The sequence below is a fragment of the Pseudoliparis swirei genome, chromosome 6, assembly GCF_029220125.1.
Source record: "Pseudoliparis swirei isolate HS2019 ecotype Mariana Trench chromosome 6, NWPU_hadal_v1, whole genome shotgun sequence".
In the NCBI taxonomy this organism is placed as follows: Eukaryota; Metazoa; Chordata; class Actinopteri; order Perciformes; family Liparidae; genus Pseudoliparis; species Pseudoliparis swirei.
The window spans coordinates 23,654,101-23,674,826 of NC_079393.1; the positions used below are offsets into that span (position 1 = coordinate 23,654,101).

At 43.9% G+C, this 20,726-nt stretch overlaps 1 protein-coding gene across 1 annotated transcript in view; it reads left to right on the plus strand.

Moving 5' to 3' along the window:
* necab2 (N-terminal EF-hand calcium binding protein 2) overlaps window positions 1-20,726 on the plus strand; it is a 122,028-nt gene that overhangs the window by 36,912 nt on the left and 64,390 nt on the right. The window contains exons 3-5 of the mRNA XM_056416976.1: window positions 2,742-2,850; window positions 4,752-4,777; window positions 4,976-5,073. Coding sequence (XP_056272951.1) covers window positions 2,742-2,850; window positions 4,752-4,777; window positions 4,976-5,073 — 233 coding nt within the window. The remainder of the gene's footprint in view (window positions 1-2,741; window positions 2,851-4,751; window positions 4,778-4,975; window positions 5,074-20,726) is intronic.

Here is a 20,726-nt window from a genome sequence, read left to right on the forward strand (position 1 = left end):
ACCGCACGGACTCTCACTGTGCCTGCGGCTAGGTTTTCTGGCTGGTTGCTGGACTGGTTATGAAAGGGCTGCGGAGGATTGGTTACAGATGATAAAGTACGGCCTCCTAGATTTAGGCAACTCCATCCACGATCTCAACATAAGACCCGGCGGCCATGTTCCTCAACGCCATTGATCTAGCTAACGGTACTCAGCTAACGGTACTCAGCTAACGGTACTCAGCTAACGGTACTCAGCCGGGCATCCAGCCTCTCGTCTGTGCGGTGATGCGGTCGCTGTGTGTTACTAACTCTGCTTTCTCCCCGGAGTCCTTTTGACTTCACGTCTCATGGGGTCATCGGACCCTATGAGACGGCATAGATCCTATCTGCTGATGGATCATCGAGGTCTGGGTCGTGGAATTCCTGCTCCTGACTACGCCACTGTCCTGTTGAGACTCCGCCCACTGTTGAGACTCCGCCCACTCCTCCTCTCTACCGCCATCTGCCTGATGGATCGTGGAGGTCTCCATCGTGGAATATGCCTACTATGAACTATTCATACACTCTGTCACATTCATTGAATGTATTTTAACTCTAAATCTGTCCTTCTGTACACATTACATCTATTGCATCTGTCCATCCTGGAGAGGGATCCTCCTCTGTTCTCTCCTGAAGGTTTCTTCCTTTTTCCCCCTGAAGGGTTATTTGGGAGTTTTTCCTGGTCCGATGTGAGGTTTTGGGGCAGGGATGTCTATGTGTACAGATTGTAAAGCTATACAAATAAACTGAATTGAATTGAATTGTGTGCACTTCAACAGAAAGAAAATAGGTCCGAGATCAAGCTGCTCGCAGCAAGGTCTGTAGATGATCTCGAGCAACCGGGTCATGGTTTTTGGAAAGAGTGCCGTATGGTTCCTTTATATTGGAGAGATGGCACACGGCTCTACATGCATCACACCAGAACCACCTGGACGGATAAGTAGCGCGTTGGGTCTTGGTGATAAAGAATATCAGATGTGTTTTTGATTTTGGGACTAACTGAGTAACAGCCCCTTCAAAAAGTCTTGTCCACACTGATGTAGAGATGTGCTCCGGTACACAGTGACATCACTGGTGGGCGTGGTCAAACAGAGAACCGTCAACCGGAGAGTTTTGGGCTTGAAACATCGACATTCTGTCTAATTATAATGAAATGTAAAGAAAGAAATAAGAATACAGGTATATTAATGATATCATAATCTACAGTGTTAGGGAGTCAACAAGCCGGCGTCGGACTTTCCTCTCGCCCACATTGAGGGGATGAAGCTCTCCGAACACTCGAGCCAAAACCCAGCCGTGTTTCACGAGCTCGCCGGTTATCGATGCTTCCCCCAAAGGCCCTGAAACATAATTTGCATTGTGTGTGCGCTGAGCAAAGTGCAGAGGCAGACGGACAGCGGGGATGCGGCCAAAGGTTGGTGGCGGACTGCGGCGCATGGCGCATTGATTTCACAGCAGCTTGAGAAAGCGCCGGAGGCCGAGATCACACCGAGCGTCTGTGTGCGCTTGGCGGCTGAGCTGTAAATATGAAGATCGAATAGAAATAACAAAGCTCATCGCAGTCGTGACTCCAAAAGAATGAATTTAGAACAAGTTGTATGGAAAAGGTTTGCTTATTATCACATCCTCTGGCTTCTTATCGTCCCCACAGTGGATGTCTGTAATGCGCTCTCAGAAACCAGAGTGCTATGTTGCAGACCGAGCAGCAGCGTGATGCATTTCCGTCTGACAGCACGGGGTTAAATGGTCTGAGTGCCGGGCCCAGACAGCTTTAGAAAGAACAGGTGGGAGGAAGCCCGGTTCTGTTTGACGTGTGCATTGAGTGAAGGTGAGAGGTCATAGGAAGGTTCAGAGGAGAGACGATAAACTGCCCGTGAGAATATTCACCAGATTTACACTACCGTTCAAAAGTTTGGGGTCATCCAGACAATTTCGTGTCTTCCATGAAAACTCACTTTTATTTCTCAAATGAATTGAAAATTGAATCGAAAATATAATCAAGACATTGACAAGGTTAGAAATAATGATTAATATTTGAAGTATTAATTTTGTTCTTCAAACTTCAAGCTCAAAGGAAGGCCATTTGTATAGCTTATATCACCAGCATAACTGTTTTCAGCTGTGCTAACATGATTGCACAAGGGTTTTCTCATCAGATATTAGTCTTCTAAGGCGATTAGCAAACACAATGTACCATTAGAACACTGGAGTGATAGTTGATGGAAATGGGCCTCTATACACCTATGGAGATATTTCATTAGAAACCAGACGTTTCCACCTAGAATAGTCATTTACCACATTAACAATGTATAGAGTGTATTTTTGATTCATGTTATCTTTATTGAAAAAACAGTGCTTTTCTTTGAAAAATAAAGACATTTCTAAGAGACCCCAAACTTTTGAACGGTAGTATACATTATTTTGGCATATGTGATGGAAATGTCCCTTAGAGAAGTTAAATGTCGAAACACTTACATTTCTTTAAGTATTTATTAAACAGAAACTTGGAATAATTCATTTGAATGGTCCGAACTCCACAAACGGCGAGGAGACCTGACCCAGAAAAGATAGTGCGACATCGTCTTATAGTCAGAGTTATTGATGAGCACCTTCCAGTCTTTTGGCATACACAAAGAGGTTGCTTCCTACTGCTATTTCACAGGTGTGTGTGTGTGTGTGTGTGTGTGTGTGTGTGTTGTGTGTGTGTGTGTCTCTCTGCAGATGATGGTAAGCTGTCTCTGGATGAGTTCCAGGCTTTCTTCTCTGACGGCACGCTGAACGAGGAGGAGCTGGAGAAGCTGTTTCACACCATCGACTCTGACAACACCAGGTCAGCACTACGACAGCCCTCTGTGTGTGTGTGTGTGTGTGTGTGTGTGCATGAGAGACAGTTGCACAAAATAAATCTGCATACGGTATGTGCACATGTGTCGAGGTGTTTCATGTGCTCACTGCACCGTGACTTTGGTTTATGATGTCATCTCAATTTCAATTATGAAAAAAAATATATACAATATATATGTAATATACATATAAATATATATATGTAATATACATATATATATATGTTTGTGTGTGTGTGTGTGTGTGTGTGTATGTGTGTGCAGGCGTAGGTTAAAATGTACGCAATTCATCCTGCAGCCAGAACATGTCACATCCCGTTCTGACAGCTCTTTGCATTAAAAGCCTTTTTTATGAGCCGACTCTTTCAAAATAAAACTGACAAAATGGAAAAACATTTTTTTTTAAAGGAGAGAACAAGAAAAACAAATATTGAGAGGAAAAATGAAGAACGACAAGTGAAAAGAGAATCAAGTCGATCTTTCACCTCCTCCTCCTTTCTCTCATCATCTGCTTCTTCATCAGTCATCATCCACTCGTCTGCGTGGCGCTAACCTCCCGACTGGACCTCGAATTACTCCTCGGGACGCTGTGTTCTGATTGGCTGTCATTGCACCCAATTTATAGGCTTCTTCATAATTGGCCACTCAGCTCAGCCGGCCTGCAATCAGGAGGCGTGTGCTGACACAGCGGGGTCTGCTAATCAAAAGAGGGACGCTGGTAATCTACACCTCCACCTCCGAAACACTGAGGGATGCTTCCTCTCATCCCTCCATCCGTCTCTGTCACTCTCTGTTTCTCTCCATTCTGCCAGCTCTCTCTCTCTCTCTCTTGTTTTCGGGGATTTCTTTCTGGCTCTTTTTCGTTTCCATCCTCCGTCCTTCTCTCTAACCCATGCACTCTCTCTTTTCACATCCCGTCTCCAACCCTTCATGGCTTCACATCCTCCCTGCACATCTGTATTCCCATAAAAAATGTTGTCACGCTTCTGCTTTCTTTACCTTTTGGGAGGAAAGTTCATCCCCAAAACATTGCAGGCGTGAAGTTGAGGGCAAAGGTTGAGTTTGAGCACAGGTAGGGGGGTAGGAAAGAGGAAAGGAGCTATTGCAACATCTGGATGCACCATTTTGGATGCTACAAACCTGCCACTTTTACCTTCGACAACTAAATGTTGGACGAGTCACGACACTCACAAACGTCCCGGGATGCAGTTTAAACTACGTGTGCCAAAAGTAAACAGGAAAAAAACAGATGGCCTTGTGGGTAAAACTAGACTAAGAGTGGATATTTATGAAGCCCAGCTGCCTCCGGGCTGGACCAGGATTTCATTTGGCAGAACGTTGAGCATCTGAGTGAATCTGCTGCTTCACAAAGGACAAGCAGCCAGGCTGCCGAACGAGGCTCGTCCAATCAGAACGCAGCATGAGGCCCACAGAGCAACGTAAACATTTACAACGTTTACTGAGCATTCATAATGTTAAAATGCACAGATGGAGTCTTTCCGCCCGTCTCCTCCTCTATTTCCCAACATCTCAGAACCATCTTCGTCTTGTTCCTCTTCTTCCTTTCCTCTCACCTTCTCTGTCTCCCTTCTTCTCTCCCCCCTTTGTTCCACCCTTTCTCTCTCAACCCGGAGAGTCTTCTGAACCTCAGTGATGATGATGATGATGATGAGTCCCCGCGTATGTATGATGGCAGCGGCTCCTGTCAGACTCCTGTTAGAGTTCAACTCTGTGCGTGTGTGTGTGTGTGTGTGTGTTATTGAGACTACATGCAGAAAAAGCCTTTCCTCTGTTTCTAACCCTGCTCTTCTCCATCCTTCCTACTTTCCTTCCTTCCCTCGCTCCCTTGCTCCCTTTCTTGCCCTCCGCTGCTCCTCTGCTGTGATAGTAATGTTGACACTAAGGAACTCTGTGGTGAGTGGACTGCCCTCGCACACACACACACACACACACACACACACTTCCCTGCCGCTGCCCTCATTTTCTATGTTATCTATTATTAAAACGTAAAGTTGAAATGCAATAATTTTTTCCATAAAACAAATGATATCATCTCAGCCACAATGGGGCTAACCACTTATTGTGTGTGTGCGTGCGTGTGTGTGTGCGCAGACTACTTTGCCAAGCACATGGGCGACTATGAGGGCGTCCTGGCCTCGCTGGAGACCCTCAACCTGTCCATCCTCAAAGCCATGGACTTCACCAAGAAGGTGAGTCACAGTTATCAAGGCGAGCAGGACTGTATGTCTTTGTGTGTGTGTGTGTGCGTGTGTGTGTGTGTGTGTCCACATCCCCTCTCCCATATCCATGTCCATGTGATAGTTCTGCTTCAGTGTTTGTGTAGCACTCACGCTCTGAGTGTCTCTATATCTCTCTCCAGCAGCTTTGTCTTTATCTCTCTTTCAGCTGCTGCAGGCTATTCAGCAGTTCACACACACACACACACACACACACACACACATAACCGCAGGATAGTATTTCTCGAATGATCAGCCATTGTTCAATCAATCTGTGGAGAGTCTCTCTTGTGATATATATCGGAATCACTCTCTTCTTCTCACTCTCATTCATACTGCCCTCACACACACACACACACACACACACACACTATCTTTTCTTTAGGGCTGTGATATCATTACAGTATATGTTGCGGTCAGTGTGGAGGAGCTCAGACAGTGCTGTGAGTCAAAAAGCCAGAGAGAGAGAGAGAGAGAGAGAGAGAGAAACTCTTCCCACTGATTAATAAACTCGTGACTACATAGGTGTCACGAGTTTAGATCTAACGACACAATACTTTACATGTTGAACAGAATTAAATCTACAATGTGTTGCCAAATAAGCGCTTTTGCTTTCCGCTTTGACACCAAGTCCGCCCGGCCCGTCGACTGTAGGGTCCTTATTCTGACAAAGTATTTACAGTTTTTTTATTTGACACACGCTTCTTTGATTTCACTGACACAGGAAAATGAAATATACATGTATCACCATGTGAAGCCAATTCTTGTTTCCAAGGGTGCCTCTTCAGAGACCGGAGGTCATCTGATCCTCAGTAAAGGTCTAAGTGGACAATCTGAGAGCTAATCCACGAGTAGATATAAGAGCCATGTGCAATACGAAGGTTTCAATGTAACTTTACCTCAAACTAGGGGCTCGTTTCTTCATCTTTTCCTCCACCGCACTCCTCATTGTCTTTACCTATAACTTCCTCCTTTCTGTATGGTATTGCTGGTCTCATTATCCCCCCCCCCCCCTCCCACTCCCCCATTCTACCTTGTTCAAAATAGGAATAATCTCATATCGTAGACGACGGGTTAATCGATTTAAATGCTGCAGTGGAAGAAAGGCGTCAAATTGGTTGTTTAGTTTTTCACACGCACACAAATAAAAAAGGTCTCAAGATAACATCCATGTGAAAGACTGGAGAAAATTGAGGCCGATGTGAGGAGGCGGAGTGGGTGGAGCTAAAAGACAGAGCGTGATATTAGCTCGAGCAGAGGCTGCAGCCTCTCAGCGCACAAAGACAATTGATTAGCTCCCCGTTCACCTCACACAGCCCGAGGGGAGCAGGAGGGCAGGCTTTGTGCTTTACTGTTAACTACAGCACAGAAGTGTGTGTGTGTGTGTGTGTGTGTGTGTGTGTGTGTGTGTGTGTGTGTGTGTGTGTGTGTGTGTAGGTGGGGGTTCTTCTTTAAAGCACTTGGCTGGAGGCCAAAGGCGAGCATGAAATGGGTCTCCGGATTATTAAAATGAAATTTATTCCCCCGGCAGCATTGGTGCAGAGGCCTTGCCAAATCCATAACTGAATTTAAACAATTACATTATAATAGATTACAGTACATACTCGTATCATCATTATCATAATTATTTAGGAATACGCAACGCAGTAACTTACCCCTTTGAAAAAGGTGTTCTATCTCCAGCTGTAATCCGTGCAGCCGGATGCTGATACTCGCTCTCCTGAGCTCCCGGAGGGTCGACCGACGCACCGATAATGAATGTAAACGTGACATTGACATTCGATTCGTGCAGCATCTGCCTGCGACGGTTTTAATAATTAGCGCACGCCGTCGTTAGCTGCCCGTCTTAAGAGACTTGGGAGATTCAGCAAACGAGCTGTTCGTAAAGTAATTAGTGGGGATTAATAAACTCAGATGACCTCTGACCTCACATCAGATCAGCCCAGGCATTAATTGTAACGATCTCCTCGTACGCCACCAGATATTTCAAAGGCGTAATTATGTTTAGATGGTAGGATTACTGCAGACGGATCAACAGTGCCATGTACGTTGTGTGTGTTACCTCTCTATTGCATTCACACTTTATTGACGTATTCCCAGTGCAGCATGTAAACAATAAACAGACAAATATGTGCCTTGTTTTGGGGAAAGATCGAAACCAACATTATAAACTGTTCCAATGCTTCTATTACAATTAAGTTGTGTCAATAAATCATTGTAATACGTCTTCCCGGTAATATTCTATTCATGTGAGCCGTCTCCGGGGGTCCTGGTGTTGTGCATGCTGGTTAAAAAGGTCACCGCTCTCGCTTCCACCGATGTGAGAGAGAGTCCCACGCACACTGAGAGTCTTAACCCTCCTGTTACCTTTAGGGTCAATTTGACCCCATTCAATGTTTAATGTCGCTGTTCTTTCGGGTCAATTTGACCCCAGGCTGTTTTTCACTGTGTCAAACATATAAGAAATATCAACTTTTTTAGATATTTAAAGGGCTATTTAGGTAGTCAACAAACAAACAAAGTAAATATAAAGGTAACAGGAGGGTTAAACATTGAATGGGGTCAAATTGACCCTAAGGTAACAGGAGGGTTAAAGCGGATTTGTCCTCCTCATATTTCCTACCATCATCTTGAAAATCTTAAATCATAACCTATTTAATGTGAGTTAATGTATTGGGATAGATTTGAGGAACCGAAGGTCGTGTGGACGTTCTGAGGCCGAGATCTCTCCACGTCTCCGGATTCAGCACCGCCCCCTCTGGACAGCGACAGAGCGGACAGGAGAACTCCAAATCACGAGCAATCGGTCTAAAAACTCCAAAGCTTCATTCTTAATGCCGACGTTTACATCGAAATCAACAATTAAATAAAATTCAGTTTATTTTGTATAGCCCAATATTACAAATTTGCCTCAGAGGGCTTTACAATCTGTACACATACGACATCCCTGACCTTTGACCTCACATCAGATCAGGAAAAACTCCCAAGAAATAGCACATGAAAAAAAGAAAATAAACACCTGAGCAGGACACGTGACAGACACAGAGAAAATACTACGCAGCACCAACCTGCAGTGTTTATACAAGTGCTATTAGATTAGTGAATACGGTAACACAGACATGGGGATAACTCCACGGAATCCATATGCAACGCTAAGGTCGGCAGAAATTAACGCGTGCACGGCTTTTTAAAATTTATTTAGAAGTGTTACAACATGGCAAATAATCAATAGACTCTTGTGGGACTCGTGCAGTTGTGGCAACAGCTCCTAATTCAAAGCCACATTAATATGCATTAGATTCCGGTGGCGACTGCGTAGGACAAACCCACCTGTGACTCATTAAGAGGCTCAATACCCCTCGCTTCGCTCCACGGGCCTTTAACTTCCAAAAGTGGAGTTACAGATTGTTTACACGTGGCCGAAAAAGCCAAAGTCATCATTTCCAGTTTCTATTCTTTTATGTAGTGTCCAATATATTTGTAATGTGCCAAATGTCTACAAAACAAAGCTCAAAACAATGTCTACAAAACAAAGCTCAAAACAATGAAATACAAAGCGTAAACTCTCCTGTAAGGAAAACCAAGATGTTACTGACATTCACTGCAGCGGGTCATCCATCACGGTCTGAACACATACGCTGTGACCGCACCGCGTGAAGCCGCTTGATGACATCACGATGATGCAATCACACCGGTACCAGACGTGTGGGGCCGTGTGATCGCCTCGTGCTACTCCGCTTCATCCAGAAAACTACACTTTCCTGAAGAAGCGTCTTTCCATTTGTTTTGGAGATATTTTGCTCGCCATCTTGTCATGTTTGCCTGTGATTGGCTCAGCTGTTTCAGAGCGATGAGGTCAACGATGCTGAGAGTGTACTTATCACCGCACGCTGCAATTTATATTCCCCTTCAGCCGGACCCCTTTTCTCTTTTCCTTATTAAATATGATGAAAGCTGCGTATTGGAGGCTTGCAATATGAACTTTCAGTTATATCTTAGGTAATATATATCTATATCTATATATGTATATATATAATATAGTAATATATATATATATATAGATAGATATATTATATTGAAGGCTTGCGATCTGAATTTTGAGTTATATTATAAGTAATATATATATATATGTATATATATGGATAACTTATATATATATATATATATCTTTATTCCAGACTCATGGGTCCATAAAACAAACACAAATACAACAACAATATATAAAATACAATACGAGGACACCGGTCCAGCCATTCCAGCCAAAAAATCACTCGGGATTAAAAAACATACAAACATTTGTTCCATTGCTTCCAGAAACAAGACGAATACCTGGTATCACTCAGTGCTGGGTCAGCCAAGGCTTTTATAACTACATTCTCCGAGACATTTAGTCGACATTTAAATTTATACATAAAATTCCTCAAAACAGCATGAAAAGTGGGAACATTCCGGCTCACAAACATCTGACTTGCACTTGTCCATCTCGGAAGCTTGAGCAGGATTCTGGAGGCATCATTAAATGCCACCTGAATCTTTTTCATGTTTCCTTTACTGTAACTGCACCACAGGTGGGCTGTATAGAGGGGTACAGGAGGCTCTAAACAGAGCAGTTTTAACGTATTCTGTACACCAGGCACGTGCACAGACATTTCGGGGGGCATGTGCTCAAACCAAAAAAAAGGGCACCCAATGCCAAAAAAAATTCTGACAGAGTTGAAGCATTAGCATCAATACACTGATGATGCAATACATCCTCGACCTGCGTTTCCTCTGGGCAGCATCAGACCGCTAGCTTACATTTTCTTTATGAATAAAGATGAATTATTATACAGCAACAACAGTACAAGCGTTCTGATTGGCTAATGGGTCGTCATGCCAGCCACGTATTGCCCTCCTCGCTGGTCTGATACAGATCGTATTGCTCTCTTAAGTCATTTTCAAAATGAGCGATATTGATAGACATCAACAGCCAAGAGCAGTGGTCCTCAAACTCAGGCCCACAGGCCGGATACGGCCCGCCTCCACATTTGGCCCGGCCCTCTGAACTCTCTTGAGAGGCCTTATGATTTGTTTTTCAATGTGGCCACTCAAATCCTAGACTAGCCCGTTAAATAGAATGGAAAAATAATTATCAGCTGGACAAGGCTTTGAAATCACGGATTTCGTGAGTTTTTGTTTGTTTATTTTTTTAGGAAACGTCGGACCAGTTGTGACGTCATGTTTTCAGCAGCGCTAATGTTATGGTCGATTTATCACAAAACAACGTCAGGGGACAAACACCGTCATGATCTGTTTGCAGGGCTCTCAAGTGTCACGCATTGAGCGTGACAGTCACGCATTTCAGTCTTAAGTCACACACTCCCGCCACATATCGTATTTATCATGCTGAAAAAAAACGCTAAAAGGAAAGAGTCATTAGCAATGTGTATTCAATCAATACTTCAACTATCATCTGTGTTATATAACTCTCACTCTTGCCTGTCTTCAAAACTTGAGAGCCCTGTGTTTGTCTGGTGCGCGGGTCAGAGGAGAAGGAGGTGCACCCGTTTAGTGGCGCGAGGAGCACTGCGCGGAGGAGGAAGTGGAGGAGGAGGAGGAGGGAGGGGCGCAGCGTGGGGAAGAGAGGGGGGGGGGGGCTCGTGAGCGCCGCGGAGCATGTCGGGGCGAAATTCTCACAATAACTCAAATAAATGCCCCGTCGGATATTAAAACACATTTGGGGGGACTTGATGACAGAGAGAATAACTTTTATTCTTAAATACTGAAGAATTAAAAAAGTGGGCTCCAGCAAAAAGGGCACTTTTCTCATCCAGGGCAAAGGGGCTGGTGCTTGAGCACCACTAGGGCTCTACCTGTGCACGTGCCTGCTGTACACATGTGAAATGTACGTGCCAGCATGTTGGCTTGTGCATACAGTTTGCAACACTGCCTCTGCACATCGTCATCATCACTGAGGTCGTTCCTGATGATGTGACCCAAATACCTGTATTTCTGCACCACATTTAGCTCCTGGTCTCCCAAAAAGAATGAAGGAAAATGTAGCTTCTGATCCTCCCTGGTTTTAGCTATCATGATAACACTCCTTTTGGAGTTGAACTCGATATCATAGTGCACCCCATACCTTGAGCACACTCTGAGCAATTGCTGTAAACCAGCACTATAAAGAGACAGGACCACTAGGTCGTCAGCGTAGATCTGATTAATGAGACTTTCTCCCACCATACATCCTGTCTTACACTCTTTTAACTCTTTAGAGAGGTCATCCATATCGAGATTAAAAAGAGCAGGGGACAGTATTCCACCTTGTCGGACACCATGTGTCACTAGGAAGGGTGCAGATACACTCTTACCCCATCTAACTCGAATGGTTTGACGTGCATACCAAAAGTGCAAAATCCTAATCAAATATGGTGGCACCCCTCGCTCTATATATCTATAATAATATAGTAATATATATAGGTAAATATTTTAGTGCAATTAACGCAACTTTGTTTACTTCCGGTGTGGCGACGTGTCGGTGACGCAGGGCGGAAGGTGCAGGTAACTTTTTTTTTGCGCCGCCCGATGCGCGCGCAGACACGCCGGTACGGAGCTCTGCGGCGCGCGAGACGGAGAGCTGAGAAGTGTTAACGCGACACGTGGAGACAGAATGACATGCTGCTGTGTAGAGACGATCAATAACAGACGTTTAGTTTAATAAAAGAACAAAGACGTCTTTAAGGAAAGAACCTTACATTACTTCTGCTGTAATCTGGCGCGATAGAGAACATTACAGGGGGGTGGGGCCTCACCCTGATAGAATGGTGGGGGAAACACTGGGATGTGTCACATGCAAAAGACTTTAAAAGGTGAATTTACATATTTTGTAAAATCGAGAAAATGAGCCCAGACTCCAGAGGGTTAACGTGACATATTTGTCAGTTTATCAAGGCCACTGGTTCTGCTGTTCAGTGTTAAAGATGACAGGACCAATGGGGTCTCAAATGCACCTTGTTTTACTAATCTGGATGTTTCACTGAAGAAACAATTTATCATCCACGATATTAAATACCTCGCTGGCACTTTGTAGGTAGGAGCCTCTTTGAAATCACAGCTCTGTGTGAAGTTTTGTCTTTAAAAAAGAATACAATTAAAGAATACAATTTAGAAGATTTAGTCTTTAGAAGAAAAAAGAACTTTTTATCGCGATTAATGAATTTCAAAATGTGTGATTAATTAGTTAAATTTTTTTTATCGATTGACAGCCCTACTTATAATATATATATATATATATATTATATATTACTTATAATACAACTCAAAGTTCACATTGCAAGCCTTCAATATAATATATATATACAGTATATATATTACTTATTATACTGTATATATATAATAATATAGTAATATATATATTATATTGAAGGCTTGTGATCTGAACTTTGAGTTCTATTATAAGTAATCTATATATATATATATAATTTAAATATATATATATATATATTAGTTATAATATATATATAATATATATATATATTATAAGTAATATATATATATATATAATATAGTAATATATGTATATATATATTATATATTACTTATAATATAACTCAAAGTTCAGATCGCAAGCCTTCAGTACGCAGCTTTCATATATATAATAAGTTGCTGCAACTAAAACAAAGACAATTACTATTGTGCTGAGGTTTGTTGCCTTTTAGTTTTTCTTTTTATTTGAGTACGAGCCGTGAACTCGGTCCTCTCGTGTCGGCATGGCAGGTTACCATGATAACAGGAGGCGGGACACTTTGGGGCCAGTTTCCTTGGAGACATGTCGAGTCGATCGCTCTCTGCTCTCCGTCGTCTATTTGCAAGCAGATCCCACGCACGTCGTCATCCGGACCCGACCGCGGGCTCCGGCTGGCATCGCCGACGTCTTCCTGACAGCTTCAGCGCTTTTCTGCGATTCCTCTGGCGGCGACTCGAGAGAGAGTCCTAATTGCATGAGCCAGGTCAAAGGTGACGGCCGTCAACCGTTACGAGGGGTATGAGGGATTTTAAGGAATCCCACCCTGCATGTCATGATTTAGACGGCGCTAGCAATTATGTAATCCATAGTGACGGAGCTAATGTGTTTGAATGCATCAAATTCTGTGTTTTAACTTTCAACTTTTTTTTATTTTTTATGTGTGAAACCTTTTATGGCAAAATAAGCATCGGAATTGGTTCCAGAAAGCAATTTTAATTGGCTCTCCAGCAGGTGGAGATAAATAACGTCCCACTCCCATGAGTGCTGTGTGTGTGTGTGTGTGTGTGTGTGTGTGTGTGTGTGTGTGTGTGTGTGTGTGTGTGTGTGCGTGAGTGTGTGTGTGTGTGTGTGTGAGTGAGCTTAAGCAGGCGACAAAAAGAGAAGAGGGAGGATTCATTAAATCTCGCGCCTTGTCTTTTGTAAATGCTATGATAAATGAGTCGCTCTCATTAAAAAATATATTTTTCAGGCCGTCAACGAGCGAGCCGATACACTTAATGACAATTCTACAAGCACACACACACACACACACACTGGCACAGTTTCTCTCTCAGAATAAAATCTTGTTACACTTCTTTTTCCCCCCAAAATCTTCACACGAGCATTTCAGCTGCTTCTCCTCCAACTCCCCCTCCCCATCTCCATTTACCTCTCCTTTTCTCCTCCTTTCCTCTTTCATCTCCACTCTATTGTCTTCGTCACCTCGAGGCCGCCGCCGCCTCCTTCTCCCCATCCTCTTCACCCTCTCCTTTCTTCACGAAGATTAAGGTGAAGCGGATCACGGGGTAGGCGGAGGCGGTCGGGGTTTCCGGAACACGATGCCGTGCGAGCGGGATGAGGGTGGAGAGGGTTCGACTAAAGATTGATGGGGGCGATTGGGAAGAGAAGAAAGGCGAGGAAGATGAGAAGGGGAGAGTGGACGAGGAGAAGGGGCTGTGGGGTGATGATGATGATGATGATGATGGATAAAAAGATGAAACAGAAACCGGTGTGTAAAACAGCCGGTTGGTACGATAAGATTCTTTTGTGGAACATTTATTACTTATTCATTATAGTTTGATTGAGCTTCATGTGAAGACGGCTCAAAGGTACAGCACGGTGGATATGAACCTGGACTATTGAACCTCTCATCAGAGAGAGAGAGAGAGAGAGAGAGAGAGATGTCTACACCCTTAATGTATGGAGCCCCTCAACTGGGAGTTGGATGTGAAGAATAATAACATGTATTTGATCATATTGCTCTATGAAAACAATCCGAGGGCTTATTGGATGCTCGACGCATTGCTCTGGAAAGTGAGAGCACTTCGTTGATGAGCCACATGGCGGCTTGGATGATTACAAATTGCTGGATGTCCCGAGGTGATTTCCTGAAGTGCGAGTGTGTCGTTTGGCACCTGGTGCAGAAGTGACACACACACACACACACACACACACACACACACACACACACACACATGTATAGATATGTTATGTACTCACATGTACCACTAAGTGGTGTCAAGCCTGATAGCACGTGCAACCCTCCGCCTCTAGAACCTGGCGACCTGGTCAGAGGTTAAAGGGAGCCTGGGATTGAGGAGGGGAGGAAGGTGAGGGGTTGGATGATGAAGATGTCGGGGTGAAGATGTGAGTGCGAGAAAGAGTCGGAGAGTGAAAGAACAGAGCGGGAAAATACTGAGAGGAGGAAACGGGAATTGTAGAACGAGTATAGGAGTGAACAGGAAGCAGTAGGAGAGGAGATGTAATGGGAGTTTGATTGGGGCAAGAGGGGAGACAGTGAGAGGAAGAGGGGAGACAGTGAGAGGAAGAGGGCAGACAGTGAGAGGAAGAGGGGCGGGAGGTCAAACACACAGCTCCACGTTGTGCTCATGGCTGCCATCGCTGTCTGATGAGGAGGACGTTAAGCAGCTCAGTCAGTGAAGCTGATTACTGATTACATTCATTTCATCATCACTTCGGCACAGCTGATCTCTTTTCTCCGTTTCACTTCTTTTCTCTGACGGAGCCGCTTCCACCGGCTCAACCATGAAGAGGTGGTCATGGTTGTGGGTTAGGGGGGCGCGGAGAAGCGGACATGTTTCTTCCTTTGTGCTAACTACAGTAGCAAATGTCAGCGTGCTAACACGCTAAACTAAACATGTGAATATGACATCATAACAGTTCAATCAGGTGAGGCCTGAGTCACTTTTGTTGTCTCATTTTTATTTTAAGCATGACTAAAGTCTGTTTTTTACTAGATTTTTTCCACGATGACAATACACACATACACACACATACACACACACACATACATACACACATACATACAGACACACACATACATACACACATGCATACACACATAAATACATACGCATAACTGTTTTCAGCTGTGCTAACATAATTGCACGGGTTTTCTAATCAGACATTAGTCTTCTAAGGCGATTAGCAAACATAATGTACCATTAGAACACTGGAGTGATAGTTGATGGAAATGGGCCTCTATACACCTATGGAGATATTTCATTAGAAACCAGACACTTCCACCTAGAATAGTCATTTACCACATAAACAATGTAGAGAGTGTATTTCTGATTAATTTAATGTTATCTTTATTGAAAAAACAATGCTTTTCTTTGAAAAATAAAGTCATTTCTAAGTGATCCCAAACTTTTGAACGGTAGTGTATATACACAAACATATACATACATACACACACACATACATACATGTATACACACACACATATATACACAAACATATACACATACATACATACACACACACACATACATACATGTATACACACACACATATATACACAAACATATACACATACATATACACACATATACATACACACATACATACACACACATATATATATACACACACATATATATATACATATATATATATATACACACATACATATCATGCATACATATATATATATACACTCACATATATATATACATACATATATATACACACATACATATATACTCACATATATACACACACACGCATATATACACACATATATATACACACATACACATACATATATATATATACATATATATATATGTATACATATATATATATACATATACACACACATATATATACACACACATACACACGTATATATACACATACATATATATACACACATATATATATACACATCCATACATACATACATACACACACATATATACATGCATACACACACACATATATACACACACATACATACATACACATACATATATACACACACACACACACACACATACATAGAGAATTGCTCAACAATCTTCGAGTCCAGCGTATCTCAGCGTTGTTAGCGTTGCTGCGGTCCACCCCGTCCCTGGTCTGAATCAGGTGTTCTCACCTTCACGCCACGATGAGACTGTTGTCTGTGAATAACTCTGAGTCCCGTCCATCCTCACGTGTCTCATGAGCCCGCCTCCCATCGAGCGCTCACACTCAGCCGCTCAGGACGCCTCCAGCTCAGAGCGCAGGTGGACATCGTGAGCTTCAGTGGGCGACTGACTGCATCCATCAGTGTCTCCCACAATGTTAATGACGTGGACATGAATAATTTGTGTGCGAGTGTGTGTGTGTGATGGTGAGAGAGAGAGAGAGAGAGAGAGATAACTGGCAGAGTGTGTGTTGTGTTGTGTTGTGTGTTGACTGATGAGGTTACACCCAAAGCATGAATAATGCAAAGGACTGTAGGAGTGAGAAAGAGAGAGTGACTGTGTGTGTGTGTGTGTGTGTGTGTGTTTAAGATCGGGCTGGATGGGTAATTGGGGGAACAGAGAGCATAGAGAGGAACTCCACTTAATACAGAGTCGAGAGAGAAAGTAAAACACGCAAGGAAACAGAACGCTCAAAACAACGAGCTGTTCTTACTTTTCTTCGTCTTCTCTTCCTGCTGCTGTTTCTCTCCGCCTGCTAGCCCCATCATCCTCCTTTCCTCCACCAACCCCCCATTGCTGTCTGTCTCTCCAGGCTGATGAGGCCGGCGTGCTATGTGAAGAGAGTGTGTTTGTTTCTGACGCCGGTTAGTAGACACACGCAGGCGCTCTGCCGGCTTTCAACCACTTCCACCACTTCCAAATGTCACTTCCACCACTTCAATAAACATGTGATGTATTATCCATCGCTTTTTTTATATCCGTGTTGCAACCTGCAAACACAAATATCCCAACATGAGGACAAGTTACTGTTGCTATTCCCGTTAAGCTTTCTGCTTTGCATGGTACGGCTCTGCAGATTTTAATTAAGCAATAAAGTACGAGAGGCAGTACTGTATCGTCAATAATGTCCTGGTCAAGGGAGTTGTGATCAAACCCTTGACCAGGACATTATCGAAGGCACAGAACTGCCTCTAGTACCTTATTGCTTTTGTAATACGGTTGCCTGCTACATTACAAATAGTAAGTAAATAGTAAGCTGCCTTTTAGCACAAATAGTTGTCGCCACCAAACGTTGTGTATCGCATTTCAGTCGCCGAGAGAAAATAGTCCCGGGAACTCCGAATCTGTAAATATCTTTCCAACTTTACTGAACTTTTTTTCGCCGTGTCCCGGCCGTCTACGGGTCTTCACCACGGCAACAAAAAAATTGTTTGCAAACGAGAACGCGCTTCATCAAACACCAGCACCGACTCAACGCTCAGACGTAGCTGCTGACCCCCTAGTGGTCACCCTTTGCATTGCGCACAGTGCCATAGAAATCACCCCGCAGTATTTCATTTATACCTTCTCTGGTTATGGTCTTCAGGTCTAGTTTCTGGTTTCTCTTCGTTTGGTAGTTGGTGAAGCAGTTAATTGGGTCCGTGTACGCTGTTGTTCTGTCAAAATACGGAAATACCGTGGTTTCTTCATTTTCCGTTTGAAATCAAAAACGTGTTTTCCGTTTCCGTCTATTGAATGAAACAAAAAACAACGGAACGAAAGCGTACACGGACCTAATTGCCCACTTCGTTTGGTTGACAGTGTTTTTTTCGTTGCGCAACATTTCATAGGTCTCACTTTCTTTCATCTCTCTGGTCGCACGACGTCCACCTGAAGTTTCCTCTTCGGCTAACCACTCATCTGAAGTCATTCCCCTCAAAATGAAGTCAGACATTATGGCCGAATAAAGTACACCTCGTGACTCACTCTCAACCAATCAGAAGGCTTGATTTCATCTACTCGTATTGTAATAGCCGTTGCTAATAAGCTAATTAGGTCGGGTTAGCTGCTGGGCTTCATATCGCTAACTCAATTGCACCTCAGGTTTTTTGGAAGGTCGTCTTACGGGCCAGTTTGACACCCCGTATGACGTCTCTGGCACCGACTTGTGTTGCCGCATTGTGAACAAAAAGAAGCAGAACAGGGATGCTAACGTTAGCTAGCGGCCTGCTAGCCTCTGATAGCATCCTGCGGCTTTTAATTCAATACCGCATCAGATCTTGCTCACAGTAGCATCTCTCGTTACATCTACGTCGTTTACTCGACGTGATTAATCGGTAGTTATTCCTCCACTTCCTGGCGTAGACAGCGGTGTAGTTTAGTACTGTATTCAAATCCTACAAGGAACATTTTTCCCGTGTGCTTGATTGATTTCTTATCGTCACGAGGAGCTACACAGCTACTTACCACACACACACATACACAAACACACATACACACACTCAGGCAGTGTACACACAAGGCTGAACTCTAAGGAATCTAAGAGGCTAGAATAGGTTAGAGGCCTACGGGAACAGTCAAGAGAAAACAGTGTGTGCGTTTGTATGTATGTGTGTGTGTGTGTATGTGTGGGTGAGTGAGTGAGTGAGTGAGTGACCACCCGCTGACCCTTCTCTGGAGACACGTCTACCAGTTCATTAGCAGGACACTAGCCTGCATGGACACACACACACTCTCACACACACACACACACACACACACACATATAAACACACACTCAGGCAGTGTACACACAAGGTTGAACTGTAAGGGATCTAAGAGGCTAGGATAGTACAGTAAAAAAGCTTAGAGGCCTTCAGGAACAGTCATGAGAAAACTGTGTGTGTGTGTGTGTGTGTGTGTGTGTGTCTGTGTGTCTGTGTGTGTGTGAGAGAGAGTGAGCGAGTGAGTGACCACCCGCTGCCCCTTCTCTGGAGACACATCTACCAGTCCATTAGCAGGACACTAGCCTGCATGGACACACACACAGAAACACACACACACACACACAAACACACACACAGGCAGTGTACACACACGGCTGAACTACTGGGAGTCAAAAGAAAACAGTGTGTGTGTCTGCGTGTGCTTGTGTGTGGCTGTGTGTGTGTGTGTGTGGCTATGTGTGTGTGTGTGTGTGTGTGTGTGTCTGCGTGTGTGTGTGTGTGTGTTTACTGAGGGATACCAGGGCAGGGGGAAGGGAGAAGAGCTATTTAAAAGCAATCCCTCTCCCCGTGTGAGAGGTCCACCGCTCAGATATCATTTCCTACATTCTGCTAAAATGGTGTTGCTGGAGACATATTGACTGGGGTTGCTAGGAGACCATTTTAATTGGTTGATGTGTGAAGCTGAGGGAGGGTTGTGGGGTTTTCAGAGGTAGCGGGCCAGCCGGGGAGCTGCACTTGTGTTTCCCAACGCATCAGACCTCTGTAATCCGAGCAGATAGAGACCTGCGGTCGAGAGACGATGTACTATGAGACCCGGCAAATGCAAGGCCATACCTCTCCAGCTGAGAAATAGAAGAATACACCAACACTTTAAACAAACATGGCTTGCTCCAGCAACTTTTTAGTGGTTGCCATGGCAAAGAAAAGATCAATCCTATTGAAAGAAAGACACGATTCTAAAAATACGCAGCTTAGAGAAACCACCGGAGAGAGAGAACACCTTTCCAGGCTGAGACGTGGGCGTTTGAAGACGAGTTGAAAAGAAGCGCATGAACAGAAAAACCTGCTCACAGGAAACGACAAGCTGGACATTCTTCGTCTTCTTTTTCTCTTCACTTTGGCTATCGGTCCGACTGCGATTTAGCCTCTGGGGGAACAGACAATGTTGAGATTAATAGAATAATAAAATCCTCATCAGACGATAGGGCCTGCTGCAATGTGATTGGTCAATACGATTCATCTGTTCATAGAGATGATTCCACACTGACTAATAATCAACTGTCACCTGTTAGCCTGAAGTCCCGTTGACGGACAGATAACTCTTATACCTTCAGAGTGAGGAAGAGGCGTATCGCACCGGTCGAACTGTCAAGAACTCGTTGACGTTGACTTCACAGTTCCTTGTCGGCCAACATAGTCGCACCTCTCGTCGCACCTCGGCTACGGGTCCTGCACAGGACGTCGCCTTTTCATTACATCACCCACTTATCCAGCGACGTGGCAGCCAGTCCTCCCTGAATCTGCCAACCAGGAGATGGAGAAGAGCTGGATGGATGCTACATGAGATCTTGTCTCCTTGAGATGAGGTGTGGATCTATGCTTTAAAAGCACAAGCCAACATGTCTTCACCACGGCCCACAATCTTACCTGGTCAATGGACAACATTAGTCACTGAGGAGAAATGATCACTTTGTAGTTCCTCTGCCTGCACTCGAGCTTCAGCTTTAGGAGCTTAGACTAGCGGAA